Source organism: Centropristis striata, chromosome 7, assembly GCF_030273125.1.
Source record: "Centropristis striata isolate RG_2023a ecotype Rhode Island chromosome 7, C.striata_1.0, whole genome shotgun sequence".
Lineage (NCBI taxonomy): Eukaryota > Metazoa > Chordata > Actinopteri > Perciformes > Serranidae > Centropristis > Centropristis striata.
This window is the reverse complement of record NC_081523.1, coordinates 36,046,911-36,065,329: the sequence shown is the minus strand read 5'-3', so window position 1 is coordinate 36,065,329 and position 18,419 is coordinate 36,046,911. Positions and strand designations below refer to the sequence as shown.

At 37.3% G+C, this 18,419-nt stretch overlaps 1 protein-coding gene across 1 annotated transcript in view; it reads left to right on the top strand.

Annotated features, from left to right (window-relative positions):
* sh2d3cb (SH2 domain containing 3Cb) overlaps positions 1–18,419 on the top strand; it is a 138,806-nt gene that overhangs the window by 82,218 nt on the left and 38,169 nt on the right. Inside the window, exons 6-9 of the mRNA XM_059337451.1 lie at positions 5,679–5,718; positions 8,138–8,266; positions 13,011–13,381; positions 16,642–16,745. Coding sequence (XP_059193434.1) covers positions 5,679–5,718; positions 8,138–8,266; positions 13,011–13,381; positions 16,642–16,745 — 644 coding nt within the window. The remainder of the gene's footprint in view (positions 1–5,678; positions 5,719–8,137; positions 8,267–13,010; positions 13,382–16,641; positions 16,746–18,419) is intronic.

Sequence of the window (18,419 nt, the reverse complement as noted above, 5' to 3'; positions counted from 1 at the left end):
TACAAAATTTTCTCCCGGGGGACCCCGGACCCCTTAGATCAGGGGTGTTCAACCTGTGGCTCCAGAGCCTCATGTGGCTCTTTAGGCCGCCTGCAGGGGCTCCCCGTGGCTGAGACAAAAAAAATGATACACATATTTTTACATTAAAATGTTCATTTATCAATGGTGTAGACCAAAAGCTATTTGTTAGCCTTTTTACAGCATATTAAAAAAGTTTTGACATTTAAGTCAACTAAAATGTGCTTCATAGCTTACGAAAGCCAACTTAGAGTTAGAGTTTAGTTTTGAGTTCCCCGAGATAGACTAGTTTTCAAAATCATATTAATAAATGCTCAATATGACTATTAATAATGTTGGTAGGCTAATTTAGACTTATTAGGCTGTTTAATTTTAATTTTAGGCTCAATATAAGGTTTGCGGCTCCATTCCGCGATTTTCTCTTTTTTTTTGGCCAACAGTGGCTCTTTAGTTAGTAAAGGTTGCCCACCCCTGCCCTAGATGGTTGTTTTTTTTAACTATTTGCTAATACTCAAGAGTCAAGAGTAATTTTTTTGTATTTGGCAACTGTTGAGATTAGCAATTTACACTACATTTAGATTTATGATGGATTTTATTTTTTATTTTATATGTATGATTTTGATTTTATTTTGTTGTATGATTTTTATTTATTTATACAGACTAAAAAATCTCTTTCTATATATTTTTCAGTATTTTTTTAATATCGTCAAATATATCGTTATCGCAAAAATACCGTGATTGTTTTTTAGGGCCATATCGCCCACCCCTACACTATCTAATAAAGGCAAAAATAATCCTAAAAACCTTCCGTGAAGGTTGTGTTGGATGAACAAATATTGTGTTTTGCGTCTCATTTTGTAGCAAAGGTCACTGTTGGTTTCTTCAACAGTGCTGTCAGTCTTTTCTTTACCTTTACAAAGCCCTTTAAACTGACCCAAACATTCAGATTAGGTGGCACTACAGTTCTCGGTTTCAGGGTTTGGTTGGTCTCCGACCAGCTGACCAGATTCTGGGTAGCTGAGCTGGTGGTTTCCTGTCCTGATTGTATTTTCACACTTCTGTTTTTCCACACTGTTACTCAGTCAGAGCAGAAGTGGTTACTGAGGTTAACCTTGACCTTCATTTAAAAAGTCACTGTCGACTGTTTCTGTTTTCTGTTTCTTTTTCCACCCGCTGATCGTCTCTCTGCAGTGAACCTCGACAGCTCTGCGCCGATGCCTGTCACATTTGTTTTGTGTTATTGTGGGAGCTTTGAACCACAGCTAGTTGCTGGCTGAAGGAGCAGGAAGTGCTGTAAAATTTGATGCATGTTTGGGGAACGCAGCCCCGAGGCGGAGGGAGTTCCCTCCTCACTGGGCTCCCAGAACAGCTTCAGAAACAGCCGTTATCTAACAGAGGTCTACAGGTTTACTCTCAGGGTCTCACTGACATCTACAGCTGTAATTCATGATTCCAAGAACAGTAAATCTGAGTGCTCATCTATGGAAACAGACATGTGAAATATTCCTGACCGTGTAGACATTGAAAAATAACTTTTCCAAGGCCTGATTACATGAGAAAGGCCAGGTAGCAGCTAAAGTTCCAACCTGGTCTCACAGGAATCCGTGAAATAGCCACGGATTTGCTTAACTCAAAATCCGCGGAATAGCCACGGAATCACTCAAATTTCCGTAAAACTGACACGGATTTCGCTACAATGCAAGTTAATCATATCCCGTGGCTATTCCAACATACAAAGTGATTATGTACATTCACTGAGTGAATATTTAGAAAATAAAACATATATTTCTCGCTAGAAATGTGATCAAAATCCATTTTTATGCAGAAACTAAGTCAAAATATTGATTTTTTCACTAAGAATGAGAGAACTGTCCGCCATGTTTTTTGTTCTGACCGCTGGGACCTTGAAAGTCACGTGACTTGGAACAAACCAATAGGAACAAATATCCATGGAATAGCCACGGGATATGACTGTCATTAACTTGCATTGTAGCGAAATCCGTGTCAGTTTCACGGAAATTTGAGTGATTCCGTGGCTATTCCACGGATTTTGAGTTAAGCGAATCCGTGGCTATTTCACTGATTCCTGTGAGACCAGGTTAAAAAATTCAGTGTGGTTAAACTTTGAGCTTGGGATGTACCATCTGACTTTTTCAGATACCAACACAGGTCTGGGTACGGGTATCAGCCGATACTGAGACTCAACTGTTTGGAGTTTTTTGCTGGTTTACCATGCCATGTTGGTATCATTTTTTTTTAATCAGCACAACCTCACCTACATGACACTCACTACATGACTTCACTTTGACTTAGTGAATCATGACGGCGTATTAGGGCCAAGGGGAGGGGGGTTATATTTTGTTAAAAAAATGTGGCAAATCTATGAGAAAAAAGTCACAGATTTATGAGATTAAACAAGGCAAATGTAGGAGAAAAAAATAACCCTATAACCCTTTAGTGTTGCACTAGGCGCTGTGCTTTTTTTCTCATAAATCTCATAAAATGTTGTAGATTTGCCACTTTTATCTCATAAATCTGCTACTTTTTTCTTGTAGATTTGCCACTTTTTTTCTCATAAATCTGCTGCATTTTCTCGTAGATTTGCCACTTTAAATCTCATAAATATGCAACTTTTTTTTTTGTTGTAGATTTGCCACTTCTTTCTCATAAATCTGACTTTTTTCTCGTAGATTTGCCACTTTTTTCTCATAAATCTGCTGCATTTTCTCGTAGATTTGCCACTTTAATCCCATAAATATGCAACTTTTTTCTTCTAGATTTGCCACTTGTTTGTCATAAATCTGTGACTTTTTTCTCAAAGATTTGCCAATTTAATCTCATAAATTTGCAATTTTTTTCTTGTAGATTTGCCACTTTAACCTCATAAATATGCTACTTTTTTCTTGTAGATTTGCCACTTTAATCTCATAATTGTGATACTTTTTTTCTGATAGATTAGCCACTTTTAATATCATAAATTTGTGATTTTTTTCTTGTAGATTTGCCACTTTTAATCTCATAAATCTGCTACTTTTTTCTTGTAGATTTGCCACTTTAATCACATAAATCTGCTACTTTTTCTCGTATATTTTAACATTTTTCACAGTCGGGAGATACTGTATTGTATAATCTTTGTTATCCTACTGTGTCATTTTCCTCAGGAAAACAAAACATTTTTTCATTAACATAGAAAAAAATCTGAAATAAGCCCCAACATATGAATGAAATCACTTTAAGAAATAGTGAATTTGTTGTTTTTCAAGATGTGGAATGGACAACATATGTTTGTGAATGTGGTGCTTCACTCTCAGGGGGTTTATAATGCAAAATGTGTGTGTGTGTGTGTGTGTGTGTGTGTGTGTGTGTTTGCTCTCAGAGTTTGGGAACAAAAGGTCACCTCCCTCGACGTTACTGGTGAAAATATGCAGCATGTTGAGGAAGAGCAGAGTGACCCAGGGTAGTTTGAGTCTGACAGCGTGCAGCTTCACTGAAAGAACACATCAGTGGCATCAGAGAGAGAAAGTTTGTTTTCCCCTTTTCTCTGCCATCAGTTGAAAGTGTTTGTGCTGCTCTGAGTGTAGCTGAGCTCTGCGGCTCCCACAGCCTTCAGCCTGGTGAGCAGCCAGCTGGTGTGATCACTGGATAGACGTCCGGGGAGAAAAATTACGTTTCCTTTGCTTCAAGTCCTGAAAAACAGAATTTTTTTTTGCAGATATGAGGTTTCACACAGCAGCAGAAATATTCCCCGTCCTCCCTGGAGGAGTTTGTTATGATGCAAGCTGTTGCTGGGTGGTGTCGCAGTAGAAGAGTTGTGCAACAGGACAGACAGAAAACTGCATGTTCTGCTCCGACAGTAACACTAATACCAGAGGTGTGGACCATGACTCGGACTCGAGTCCTGAATTTGATGACTTTTGACTCGATTTGACAAAATGTAAAGAGACTTGTATGGAGCTAAAACAGTGGCAGTTAACTGAAATATAGAAAATAAAAAATTGGCATTGAAACAAAAAGTTTGTTGAACTGTGAAATAAAACACAAACATTGAAAAATTGAAGTTATTATCGAATGTTCGAATATTAATCGATTAGTACCCCACGATTATCGATTAGTAGCAGAGCCGGCCCAAGGCATAAGCGAACTAAGCGACTGCTTAGGGCCCCGTGGCCACTAGGGGGCCCCCAAGAGCAATTAAGAAAAAATATGTACATATTTTGTTTAATATTTTGCATGCATGAGTGACACTTTCTATATGATCAAATATCAATATATCAATAGATCAATATATTATTGTACAAAAATACAATTTAATGTCAACAACGGCAAGATAAAGGAATGTTTTCACGTTTTTCAAAAATAATAAACCAGATGACACTTTTACAGTAAAAATAATGCTTTACCATTTGGATTGTTGTGTAAATCAACCAAGTCACTCTATAGTTGAATGTGATACATTTTTAAATTAAAAAACACATGTGACACCCTGGACATCATTCATTCATTGGTATTATTTGTATCATTATTGCATTGGTATTATTTATGTAATTAACTGGGACACCCCCTTAAATGTGTAAAGAGATATCAGGCTGACAATAGCATAATGTTAACAACACTGCCAGAGCCGCAATGAGTTTGTAGTAGGTGTGTGAATGATCAACAATCAATATTATTGGCAGAAATAGAGGGCCCCAAAATTGAATTTTGCTTAGGGCCCCATGGAGGCTTGGGCCGGCTCTGATCAGTAGTTTTGCCTGAAATGCACATTCCTATTTTCTATTATTTTAAAAACTGCAAAAAAAATTTAACATTTCCTGTAGATGGGAAATCGGTGTAAGGAATCACAGTAAGGAGAGCTAAAAATCATCCCAGAACTCCTCACACACCATCCAGAGAGAAAAACTGAATCTGATCAGTTGTTGGCTTGTTTGCTTTTGTTGCCATGGAGACGTCGCCGTCAGTCAAATGTGATGAAACCACACCCACCCGGTACTGACGAGGCAGATTAATGTTAAACTCTAAATCATGACTGAAGTTGTCTGACTGTTATTTTTGCCGATGATATAATTATTTACAGAAGCCAAACAGTTTCCTGATCGTTTCCTAGGAAGTCTCAGGCAAACAGTGTCAGTAATCTGGTACTAATAAGGTGAATAGATATTGTTTTAAATGCCAATATTACTAATAAATTGCTGCTATAAGTAAAAACAAGCACAATTTTGTAATAGTTGTGGCACACATGCCTTGAAATGTAGATACATTTACTATCATTTTATCAATTATATATTTTTGTGTGCTATGGACAAGGGTTGTCAAAAGTATCGATCCTCAAAAAAGTATTGATACTAAAACGTTGTATCCGGATACGATACTCATTTTTTTTTTAAATAAAGAACAAAATATTGTTCTGATTGTTATTGTTTAATGCATTTATTTATTTTTTGCACTACCTCAGACCTGAAGCTTGTTATCATAGTTGCAGTTTCTTTTTGCACAACTGTTTTTTATTATAAATATTTAACAAGTGGTTCTGTTAGTTTTTACATGTTGCACTTTTCTTGTTGTTAAAATGTTTCATATTTGGGGGCTCATCTGAGTCAAACTGCAAACACCCTCACAGGCCCCAAAAATTCATAATTACTGATGTTTCTTTTGTTTTTCAGTCAGCAGGACTTGACTGACAGCAGCGGAGAATATGTGAAGGTGAGCTTCCTCTTTACCAAATCTATTTTCATCTAACACTCTTATCTCATTTATGTGTTACTTCCCCTTTTTTTCTCTCTTCCTCCTGTCAGACAAAAACACTTTCTGTTCCCCGAAGGTTAAATTAAAAGCTGTGCCACTGTGATCCTCTACACACGGCACTCAGGCTCTAATTCAATCAGGGCCAAAGTATCTCCAGCGCTGAGATACCTTGAAGCTGCTGCGGTTGCTGCTGTTTTTTTTAGTCATTTTGCTTAATTTTTGGGTTGTTTTGCGTCTTCTTTTGTGTAACTCTTTGGTATACTTTATTTCCTCAATTTAAAGCCGGGCCCCTATTAATGACCAGCCACATTTAGTAACCGGGTGTAAAAACAATTTTTAGTAACTAAAAAGCCGGGTGTCTCACCGGTGTTATGTCAAAGTCTCCCGCTGTCCTAGTCATTCTCTGTAAAGTCGAGCCGTTTACGTGTGTTCTTCTGGGCTTTTTAGTAGTTTAGACCAGTAGTTCTCAACCTTTTTGAGTCGCGACCCCCAATTTAACATGCATGTTGTCCACGACCCCCGCTCACTGAACACAATCTCACACGCACAGTTCAGATCACCCAAAAACGAAACAAAATGACCAAAAAAAAGGAAACAAAACGATCAAAAAAGACACAAAATGACCAGAAAAGACAGTAAATGACCAAAAAAGGAAACAAAATGACCAAAAAAGACACAAATTGACCACAAAATGATCAAAAAAAAGACACAAAATGATCAAAAAAAGACACAAAATGACCAAAAAAAGGAAACAAAATGACCAAAGAAGACACAAAATGACAAAAAAAAAAAACCAAACACAAAATGACCAAAAAAGACATTAAGTGACCAAAAACACATTAACACATGAACACTTTAACACAGTGGAGACAGAGCTGACTTCCAAAGTGATTTGGTGACCCCCAGAAATCATCTCGTGACCCCAATTGGGGTCCCGACCCCAAGGTTGAAAATAGCTGGTTTAGACAATTTAAATCCTGCTTAAAATGAACATTCAGCGAGCTGTTCATTGTTTGTTTACATCCAAGTACTTCCAATATGGCTGACATCCGGGTAACTGGCTACAATGAGCTGTGTAAAACACTTTTTTTTTTTAAATAAAAGCCTCCTTCAAATAATAGCCTGCCCCTATTATTAGCCGGGTCCCAAACAGATTTTTCATTAATAGAAGCCCTGGCTACAATTTGAGGAAATATGGTATTTGTCTTTTTTGTAATTTTGTTTCTTTTTTTGGTAATTTTGTGTCCTTTGTGTGTGTTTTTGTGGATCATTTTTGCTTCATGTTTTCATAATTTTGTGTTTGTTTTGGTAATTTTGTGACTTTATTTTGGTCATTTTTTTGTAATTTTGTGTCTTTGTGCCTTTGTTTCCGTTATTTAAATTTTTTTCTGGTTGTTTTGTGTCCTTTTTTGGTCATTCTGCGTATTTTTTGTGTCTTTTTTGGTATTTTGTGTCTTGTTTGTGGCTCTTTTTGGTAATTTTGTAAAAGGTGGATGCAGAGCGCGCGAGAATTTCCAGTTCATTGACTTCTAATTGGATACTTGACAAACACACTTGTCTGAAAGGGACAAGCTGGCAATGAATGATAATGCTAATGAAATTAAAGCTATTCATTAGGGGGCTTCCAGGTCCTTTTTCTCTCCTACAAAATCACAAACACACACACACACACACACACACTCCTGTGTTGTTTTGAAGTGGTTCTGGCCTGGTGCCCAGCCCTTGACTCACTGTCCAGTTGGACAAACGATTCTGTCACAGAGTGAGGGGTGGGAGGTGTCGGGGAGAAGAAAAACAGCATGTCACCTATAAAACACCATAATAACAGCTACCAGTGTGTGTGTGTGTGTGTGTGTGTGTGTCCCAAAAAACAAAAGCATTCCCAGCCCGGCCCGCCTTGCCGTTGGTGTAAACTTTTGATATACAGTATCTCCATCTCTGTGTGTTTGTATAAAGACGCGTTAGACAAAAGCACCACTGAGTGATGACCCCCATCGCACAATGACGTTGCCACGGTGACGAGGCCAAGACTCCAGCATGGGTCCGGGGTCTCGGCCCCTGGTGTCGCCACTGTGGATGCCAGTGTGGGAATGCCAGAGCTGCTTGTCCTCCCTCCTCCTCCTCCTCCTCCTCCTCCTCCTCTCTTTCCTCTGTCACACATTCACTGAATAACAGAGCAGATTTACCCACTTTTTCTCTCAGAGGACAAACATTTCAAGCTGCTTCTTTAAAGAAGAGAGAGGTTTTTCCAGTCAGTAGGAAAAGGAGAAAGCAGCAGCAGACAGTTCTGCCAGAAGATGCTGCATGACTGTGTTTAAAGTGTCTGCTGGGTTTTTGTGACTGTATCTGTTAACACCTGACTGTGATGCCCTTTAAGTTCTCCAAAGAGAAGTTCTGGTTGGAGCCGCCGTCAGAGAAGCTGAGGAAGGAGCTGGAGGAGGAGCTGAAGCTGAGCGGCAGCAACCTGAAGAGCCACGCCTGGTACCACGGACGCATCCCCTGGGAGGTGGGCCTCACACACACACACACACACACACACACACACATGCGCACATGCACACAGACTAACCTTAACCATGACCACATCATCACGACTACCTCATAAAACAGTGTATAATTCCGTACACTGATCCATGCACTGGAGTTATGAAATCCACCAACTTGCTGGTTTCAAAAGTATGTTTTCTTTCAAAAATACACCATTTATTATAGAAAGAAACTGTTAAAACAGGGATTAGCGTCAGAATTTGAACTTTCCGACTGTTTCAGTTGGAAAAAGTGACCAAAACTTGTGTTAAATGTTGATATTTGTGTCAGAATCTCTTCCTTCTCCATGTGTCATTTAAAATAAACCAGATCCTGTTAAAAACATTAAATTCTGCTCCTCAGAGACACTGTGAAGACATGATTGATTCTGCTGAGACCAACGGTCACGTGACAAATATTCACTGAGAATCTGTTTACACAGAGCAGAGAGGAGAGGACAGGAGAGGCTGTTTACACAGAGCAGAGAGGAGAGGACAGGAGAGGCTGTTTACACAGAGCAGAGAGGAGAGGACAGGAAAGGAGAGGCTGTTTACACAGAGCAGAGAGGAGAGGACAGGAAAGGAGAGGCTGTATACACAGAGCAGAGAGGAGAGGACAGGAGAGGCTGTATACAGAGCAGAGAGGAGAGGACAGGAGAGACTGTTTACACAGAGCAGAGAGGAGAGGACAGGAGAGGCTGTTTACACAGAGAGGAGAGGAGAGGACAGGAGAGGCTGTTTACACAGAGAGGAGAGGAGAGGACAGGAGAGGCTGTTTACACAGAGCAGAGAGGAGAGGACAGGAGAGGAGAGGCTGTTTACACAGAGCAGAGAGGAGAGGACAGGAGAGGCTGGAAACATGATAACACTTCAGTATATAGTATATACAGTATATAGTATAAAACAGTTTATGGTTTTCTTTGTTTGCTTTTTTGTTATTTTGCTTACTTTTGGTGATTGCGTGTATTTGTTTTGTCATTTAAGTCTTTTGTGGTATTTTTTATATTTTGCATATTTTTTGTTTCTCTTTTTTTGGTAATTTTGTGTTCTTTTTTAGCCTTTTGCATAATTTTGTGTTTTTCTTGTATCTTTTTATGTCATTTTTGGTCATTTTGTTTTTGTAACAACATTTATGACACTTACAAATAATTTATCAGAATTCGTTTTTTTCCGGTTTCTGTCCTTCTAACTGTGTTATTCTGCACAAAGACATGTTTGAGTTGTTCCCTCTTCTAGCCATGATTGTGTTGATTCCATAGAGCTGCAGAATTTATAGATTTATAGAGATTATACATATTGCAGTGAAATACAAGGACACAGAGAGGAAAATGTAAAAAACATCAACAACAAAAAAAAAAACACCCTGAAAAGTGGTTGTGATGTAATCAGTGTGTTGTGTTAATGTGTCAGCAAAACAGCAACACTTGTCACATGTCACACTATGCTGCAAACGATTTGTAAGAAATCATAAGAAATGAAAATATTTTTTCCATGTTTTTGGCTACAGGGGCCAAAGACCTTTTCTAAAACAAAAACTTGATCTAAATCTCCATTTTTATTTGCCTTCTTGTTGCAAATGTTGGAGCTCATTAGTTAGAACGCTACCTATACACTCATATTTTGTTGGTGAAGTGCACCAAGTCAGCATGTTTCACAGGATTTTTTACTTTGTACAGTTAAATTATATAATTGCCATTTGAGTAATTTATCTCCTGAGTGATTTGTACGTTATTTTTTGCTAAGATGTAGAGTTTAAGGTGTCTTAATAGGATCTAATAAAACAGATTGTTGGACCTGTTTTACAAGGAAAAAAACCACAATTGAATTGTATTTTTAGTGTGGAATTCCCTTTTCAACTCTCAGGAATCAGAGTGATGCAGCGATTCAACCAGCAGAGGGCGCTCTGGTCAAACACCAGCTGAACTGGTTCATACTTTAACTCTATGGAGTCTTTTTGGGCTATTTTGTCCATTTTTGAATCCTTTTCATCCTGCCTGTATACACCACTTAAACAAGGTTTAAATGCCATTTTGGTTTTTTTTTTCAGCACAACCTCACCTATATGACCTGATAATAATTGATGTTTTATTCTGACTTACTGGATCAACATTTTGAACCAAAAAGAAACAAAGAAAAACCAACATAAATGTGATCTCATGATTGTGTGTGATCCTGTCATCAACTCTGGTTTTTATTCTAGTGGGACTCGATTTTATTTGTGTATTGTGTGTTTAGCGTAACAATTTTTGTCATTTTGTGTATTTTTTAGTCATTTTGTATCATTTTTGTGTCTTTTTTTTTGTCTTTTTTGTCTTTTTTTGTCATTTTGTATCTTTTTTGTGTCTTTTCTGTTAATTTTGTCTTTTTTTGATGATCTTGTGTCCTTTTTTTGTCATTTTGTGTCTTTTTTTTGGTCATTTTGTGTCTTTTTTTGTAATTTTGTGTTTTTTAGTCCTTTAGTCCAACATAAAATATGATTTTGAATCTTTTTTTAATTTTCTGAACACTATCATGCTCAATTAATAATTTTAAATATTGCAAATGTAAACAAAGGTGTCAAATATAACATATAAGAGGGTTCCATCCAGTTCTATCATTTTATACTAAATATATTTGAGCTTGTCTCCAGTTTTACTTGGTATATCATCATCAAACTGAAACTGGCCTCATGGAGTTTACAGCCAGAACTTTAGAGGTAAATTTACAGTAGGGCTCCACGCTGCTTTGTTTTCTAGTCTGGATGTCATGAAGAAGTCATGCTTTGGCGCTTTTGGTGACTCCAGAGGGTTAAAAGGCAAAATGTTGTTCAGTGAATCTACATTACACTAAAAAGAAGGGAACTCTCTTAGCACCGCAAACAGTCATTATTTAGATTAATCAATGATTTATTATATACAATATTATTTTGTGAGGATTTCAGAAGGATGAAGTGCATTTTAAAATGCATCAGTAGATGAACATATGCAGCATTAATTCTCCTGTAAGCAGCTGAAAAACTGCAGGTTGAATTCTTTATCTCACCAGCTTTTCTTTTGATTGTTCAGCACTCAAGTGTGGAGGACTGACACTTAATATTTCCTCATTTGTAAATATGCATCAACCAGGAAAGAGCAGAGAAGACCAGGAGATGTAAAACCTTTTATGAAGCTGGAAGATAGTAGTTAGAGTTACTTCTTTATTGTATTAGTCATTAGAAGCAAACACTAGATGTTATATTTTTGTTGTAGGGTAGATTTTGATCATTACTAAAACATCAAAACATAATCCATAATTATTCACCCTAACCTCAACATAAACATTGAAACGAACTGACACTAATAATTGCATTTTTATAACCTTTAGACAAAATAAAGCTTATCAAACTGTTGCTTAACCCTCCTGTTATGTTGCGGGTCAAATTGACCCATTTCAATGTTAAAAAAAAGTATTTTTTCGGGATTAAATTTCTTCTGCTTGGTTTAATAAGTGGAATAAAAATATAAAATGAAATGGTTAATTTCACATATTTGCTTATTTGCATATTTGTTTTGCTTATATTGCTTATGTCTTATTTTGTTGTTTTGTTATTTGGTTAAAATGTGAAAAATGTAAAAAATAGAAATAAAAAAATTAAAATAAAAAAAATCAATGTCATGTAAAACTATTGTATTTTCCATGTAGGTCTCAATGCATGTAAAAATATTTTAACATGTTCTTTTTTAATTAAAAAAACCTGATCTGTGAGAGGTAAAGAACACCATTGCACTAAATATGGATTGAGATGGTTATTAATGGAGTTATTAATTAAATATAAACCATGTTTATTGGGATTTTTTGGTTTCTGACAATTAAACATGCTAAGAAACGTTCCTGAGAAACGAACATAACAGGAGGTTAAAGTCACTAAGTGTTAAGCTGTTTTCATTTTCTGTGAGGACTTACATTATTGTTTACGGTATTTGTGTTGTTACAAAAGAGAACTACGGTGGCCCTGAGAGCTCACAGCACTGCAACTTAAGAACACATACACAAAACGCAAGCAAACTGAGAAAACATCCATTTGACAACACAAGGGTAACATTTAGGAAACGCTGCAAAGACCAAAAAACAACACGATAATAAAATGCGCTGCAAATAGACCACAACACAACAGAAGTGTTTCCAGAGGACACTTAAAAGTAATGCACACGTCTGGACTCGCTTGTGATAAAACATTATTTCATGATCATGATATTTTCATGTTATAACGTCATATAGGCCTAAAGCATTAGCCCGCTAGCCCATATCAATCTCATTGCAATTAAACAAATCAAATAAATGAATGATACACGTTTTAGTTTGTCTCTCTCAACAGCAAAGTTGGTTAGCACGCTATGATCGGCCGCTAACGTTAGCATGCTATTGATCGGCTGCTAACGTTAGCATGCTATTGATCGGACGCTAACATTAGCACGCGACGTTATAATGAATGTGTGCATCACTTTTAAGTGTCCTCTGGAAACACTTCTGTTGAGTTCTGGTCTTTGCAGCGTTTTCTAAATGCTACGCTTGTGTTGTCAAATTGATGAAGATGTTTTCTCAATTTGCTTGTGTTTTGTGTATTTGCATGTGTTTTCTTAAGTTGCAGCTCTGTGAGCTCTCAGGGCCACCGTAAAGAACAGTAGCTTTTGCACCACCAAAAATGAACTCTAATGGATTGCACATACAATTAAACTACATTAATTAAGGATTTTTATGTGTCCTCAGGTGTCGGAGAGCCTGGTAGTGAACCACGGCGACTTCCTCATCAGAGACTCTCAGTCCAGTCAGGGTGACTTCGTCCTCACCAGCCACTGGGAGCAGAAGACTCTTCACTTCGTGGTCAGGAAGACTGTGGTGCAGTCCGGGGAGACGTACACTCGGGTCCAGTACAGCCTGGAGGCTGAGGCCTTCGACTCCTTACCAGCTCTTGTTCACTTCTACGTGGGCAGCAAGGCGGCTCTGACGCGGTGGAGTGGAGCTCAGATCCAACGGCCGGTGAACAGGACGCTGCCGCTCAGCTACCTGGAGACGGCCTTCTGCACCGCCGTTGGCCCGCCGCCCTGCCACACAGGCAGCGAGAGGATCTGCCCGAGAAGGTTAGATCTCACGGAGAATAATATAACAATTAATTTCTGTTTGGTTTTAATAGCATGGGGTCACAGTGGGGCTGATGGATATGGCAAAAAAATTATCACGATATATCTACAAACACTACATGCATCTTCTTAATTCTGTTGTTAGTTTTAAAGGCAACTGCTCGTGAACCAAAGTGAAGATTCAACCTGATTATGCGCTAAATAAAAAATCAGGGGTTTACCAAAGTTATTACCAGACCATAAAAATCTAAATCTGTGTGCCAAACCATCAAGTTATTGTTAAGTCCCTCGATTTGAATGTTATCAGCCAATAACAATGGGTGAGTAGGGACTGCTCCACCTGCTGGTAGGCCCGCAGGTTGTTATCAGTCCATTGGATGGGCAGCTTTATTAATATGTGTTGTTCAGCAGTGCCCTCTACCAGCCGTAGTAGGGCTGGGCGATATGGCAAAATAAATGATCACGATATATTTTTACATATTGTCCGATCTCGATTATTATCATAATTATTTATATTGTTTGTAAACTGCCAGTTTTAAAGCATCTGTACTGAAAACTAAAGAAACTGGAGATAAGTTCAATATGTTATTAGCATACGCAGTGAATAACAAAGCAAAGATGCAAGATGAACATAGAAAAATATAAAGACTATTTTTACTCAACAGTTCAACAAATGAAGAGATATGTTAAAAGCCCACGCTATTAAAGTTTTGTTAACTTGTTCATTGAATTTCCATTCCGTAATAACTTGTTTCTCTGTACAGTTTCATATGTCCAACGCTCTTGAATGCACCATAGCCATTCAGATGCTTCTGAATGCACCAAACCTGTGTGTGAAGTGCCGTGCTGTGAATAATAGTTTTCTCTCCATACCGATAGAGCAGTGGATATATTGTAATTTCCTTTACTCTTTCCCAACATTCACCTGTTCCTCCCTGGTCCAAGTCATGATTGACATCTATTACTCTGCCTTCATCTCCGCGTTTAGCTCCGGGTTCGGAGTTCTTTCTGTTTACTTCTCCGGCAAATTACCAACAAAAGTGGAGCACAAAAAGGTCAAAGGCCTAGGTCACAGGACATTTTATCATGATATCTATTGACATATGCTTAATTTATTTTCTTAAACTTTGACTTTTTGTCGTTATTAAAAGGTTTACTGTAGCAGGAAATATGTACAGGAAAGGTTTTCAGACAGAATAAGACACAGGCTAATACATACTCCCAAAACTTGTTCATTTTCTTGAGGTGGCAAGAAGTATGTTAGTTCTGGCCAGGATGTTTCATACTTCAAGAGAAACTCAAGTGCAGAACTCCTGGGAAGTCCTCAAAGGTCCCTCCCACTTCAGCACAAATTCAAATTTGTGATGAATCACACAATAGTTGGCGGACACCACACGAAAAAAGTTCTGTTGTTCTTTCTCCAAATGTCTCTGTTCTTGCAGAGTATATGTTAGCCTTTGTCCCTGACAACGAGGCCACACAGGTTTTACAGAAAAAGCAAAATAGTCACATGAAGCTGATAGAATTCCAGCTCAGATAAGCTTCTGAGCAGCACTGGAGACCCAGGTAACTCTTCCCTAAACGTACCTCTTCTTCCCAACAAATCACTACTTTATGAAAACAACCACAAACCAAAGAAAACAACTTCCTGAAAATGTAATAAATTCCCAATAATGTAATAAGGTATTACTTTATTGGTAAAAATGTTATTACAATATCACTCAGGATATTTTATTACATTATTGGTGAAGTTATTACTAGGGCCGGGACTTTAACGCATTAATTAAGATTAATTAATTACACAAAAATTAACATGTTCAAAAAATGTACGCATTTTAATCACACTTATTTTTGCACCGCGGAACGTTTCTCACTGGATGAGTTTCAGGCGGACCGATTATACTGGAGCACCAACTAGCGTTGATGAGTTCAGACAACAACAAACCACAGTGAACATGAAGGAAGAAGCTGATGAGACCTTTGGTTGGCCCCGTGGATGATGGGACATTTAGTTACTAGAAACCAACGGATGGAAGCGTCCATAAGAGCATGGTTGTGTTGCTATGCAACAAGGAATTCACATATCACCGCAGCACATCCAGCCTCAAGTATCACCTCAATGCTAAACATATAGCAGCTAGTGTGGACCATAGACTGTATGGTGTGGACACTACACTTAATGGCAAAAATTGCACTGCTCTGTTGGACTTGAACAAAAATAAACAATATTTTTGTTGCTTAAGCTTATGTATTCAGTCATTATTCAATGGTATACTAAAAATCCATGTGAAAAAAATTACTTCTCACTGTTATTATTAAAAAATTACTTCTCACTGTTATTATTTAAATATTTATTTGCGATTAAAATGCGATTCATTTTGATTATTAATTACAAAGCCTCTAATTAATTAGGTACATTTTTTTAATTGAGTCCCGGCCCTAGTTATTACATTATTGGGTTTTATTACGTTTTCGATCGAGTGAAGTGTACATTTTATTACATTATCAGGAAATTATTACATCAAAGGGTGCTACAAGCCCCCAAACGACAAAATGTTAAAGAGTCAATCTCAATAAATTAGAATATCATAGAAAAGTTTATTATTAATCAAATCAAATCAGATCAAATCAATCAAAATAACTTTATTTATCCCCAAGGGGAAATTCAGTTTATGTCAGTAATTCAATTCAGAAAGTGGAAATAACACATTATATAGATCCATTACACACATAATGAAACATTTCATGTCTTCATTTATTTAATTTCTTCTAAGTATAATGATTATGGGTTACATTTAATGAAGACCCAAAATTCAGTGTCTCAAAAAATGTTAATATTACAAAAGGTTTAAAAGGATGTTTGATATGTAAATGTTGGCCTCTGAAAAGTACGTCATCTATATGACTCAATACTTGGTTGGGGCTGTTTGACTTGAATTACTGGAAATGGACTTTTCCATCAGATTCTAATGTATTGAGATGCACCTGTATGTCCAAAGTAGTTTCCTAGGTATTTCTTGCCTGAATTTGAGGGCTGGAAGAAGCTGATAAGTTGTATTTTTTCCATCCAAGTACAACTCTTCTAATGACAAAATTTAATTTGGCAGCAACGTCGTCCACAGACATAACTCCCTAGTCTGGGAAAGTAAACAAATACAGAATGAGACATGTTTCCTGTGTGGTGATAATCATCTCTCTCCCTCTCCCTCTCTCTCTCTCTCTCTCTCTCTCTCTCTCTCTCTCTCTCTGTCTCCATGCAGTCCTTCCTCTCTCCACCACAGGGAGACAGACGTAAACAGGGAGCAGGACGAGCGGCCTCCACTGACTGCTGCAGAATCCTCTCTCTCTACTCCGTACAGCAAGAGTAAGTTTAATGCCTGAGACTGAGCACTTCTTGTCCTGATGCCGTGCATGTGAACACATATAAAAAGCTGAATCATTAACCCTTGAGGCACCTTAGGGACCAAACTTGTACATTCTGCTAATTTTATGTTTTTGATTCTCAATATATCAGTCAGTTTAAAGACTAATAGTATGAAACATGGCCAGGGTTTGTTTTTTATTGTAATTTTAAGAAAAAAAATACAAAATTCCTCTTTTGCATTCTATTATAGAATAGGTGATACACATAACACTCACACTTTGACCCTTCGGGCTCGTTTTGGTCCCATTGGCTCCCATTATAAACACATATTTTTTGATAAACTGTAATCCTGACATTATATAATGCTTTCCCCATGAATACCTGATAAATCTAAGCCTCTCCCTTCAAAATACATGGAAAGTAGGTTTTAGGTCTAATGACCCCCTCAAACCACCAGGGGCAACAGAGCTAAATCACATACACTTTCAATGGAGGCCTGGTTCTCTTACCTTGCAAAATGCACGGCAATGAAAAATATGAGGTGTGTTGGGATTGATATAAAGGGGTTATCAATTATAAGGTTAGATATAATGTTCATGTCAAAGGTGAGCACACACACGCACACTTTATCAAATATGTGTTACAGTTCATTGTAGTTTTTATTATAGTTTTAGCCTCTAGCTGCAGTTTTTTATTTATTTTTATTGCATAAGTTGCCGTTGATAATTTTTTATGGTAGCCATTTTATAGTTACATTCCCAGTCATGGTTATTTTCCCCAACAATAATTAATTTATACTGCTCCATCATTAAGATTGTAGAGAGATAATATCTAACATAAAATATAACTCAGCTTAGTTACTTGAAATATCTGAAATATGTGCAACAATGTTCAAAATCCAGAAAAATGTATAATTTAATCCAAGAACTGGTTTCAAAAAGGCGATGGTGGTTTTCCATTGGATTTTGGGTTATTTACTTATGGCAAACATAAATATATCGTAGTTGCCGAGTTTTTGCCGAGTTAGTCCTTATAAATGGGAAAAAACAATGCCACAAACCCCTTGACATCAAGAACCGGATGTGGAAAAATGCTCAGTCATTTTGGGCTTTCAGGACTCATTTCTGCAGCACTGCACGGTTAAAGTTTCCTGTCTCTCTCCACTGCTCCCTGATTAATCCATAGAAAGTTCTTTGACCTCTTGACCAGCCACCATCTGTAAATGATGTGACAATCTTACAGGATTAAAGCTATAATATCTATCATTATAATATCTAAAAAAGGACCAGACTTATGTTTTATGTTTGATTTAGTTACATGTTCAAAATCCAGAAAAATATATAATTTCATTCAAGGACTGGTTTCAAAAAGCCAATGGTGTTTTTCCATTAGATTTTGGATTATTACATATAATAAGCAAGATACACATTTATGATTAGTTTAACTAAATGAGATAGTTGACAAAAAAAACAAACTTCCCCACGGTCACATTTCGTCAACATCACTGCCACTAAACTGAGGATGACATTAAACCTCCCCAACAACCTCTTTAGTGTTATTTAGCCACTTGTAAGCAACAGCCTTTATTAAGACACATAAAAGCTTTACGAGTGGGGCATTCATCTACATATTTTATGCCGTAGAACAAAACTGGAGATAAGGTCAAATATATAT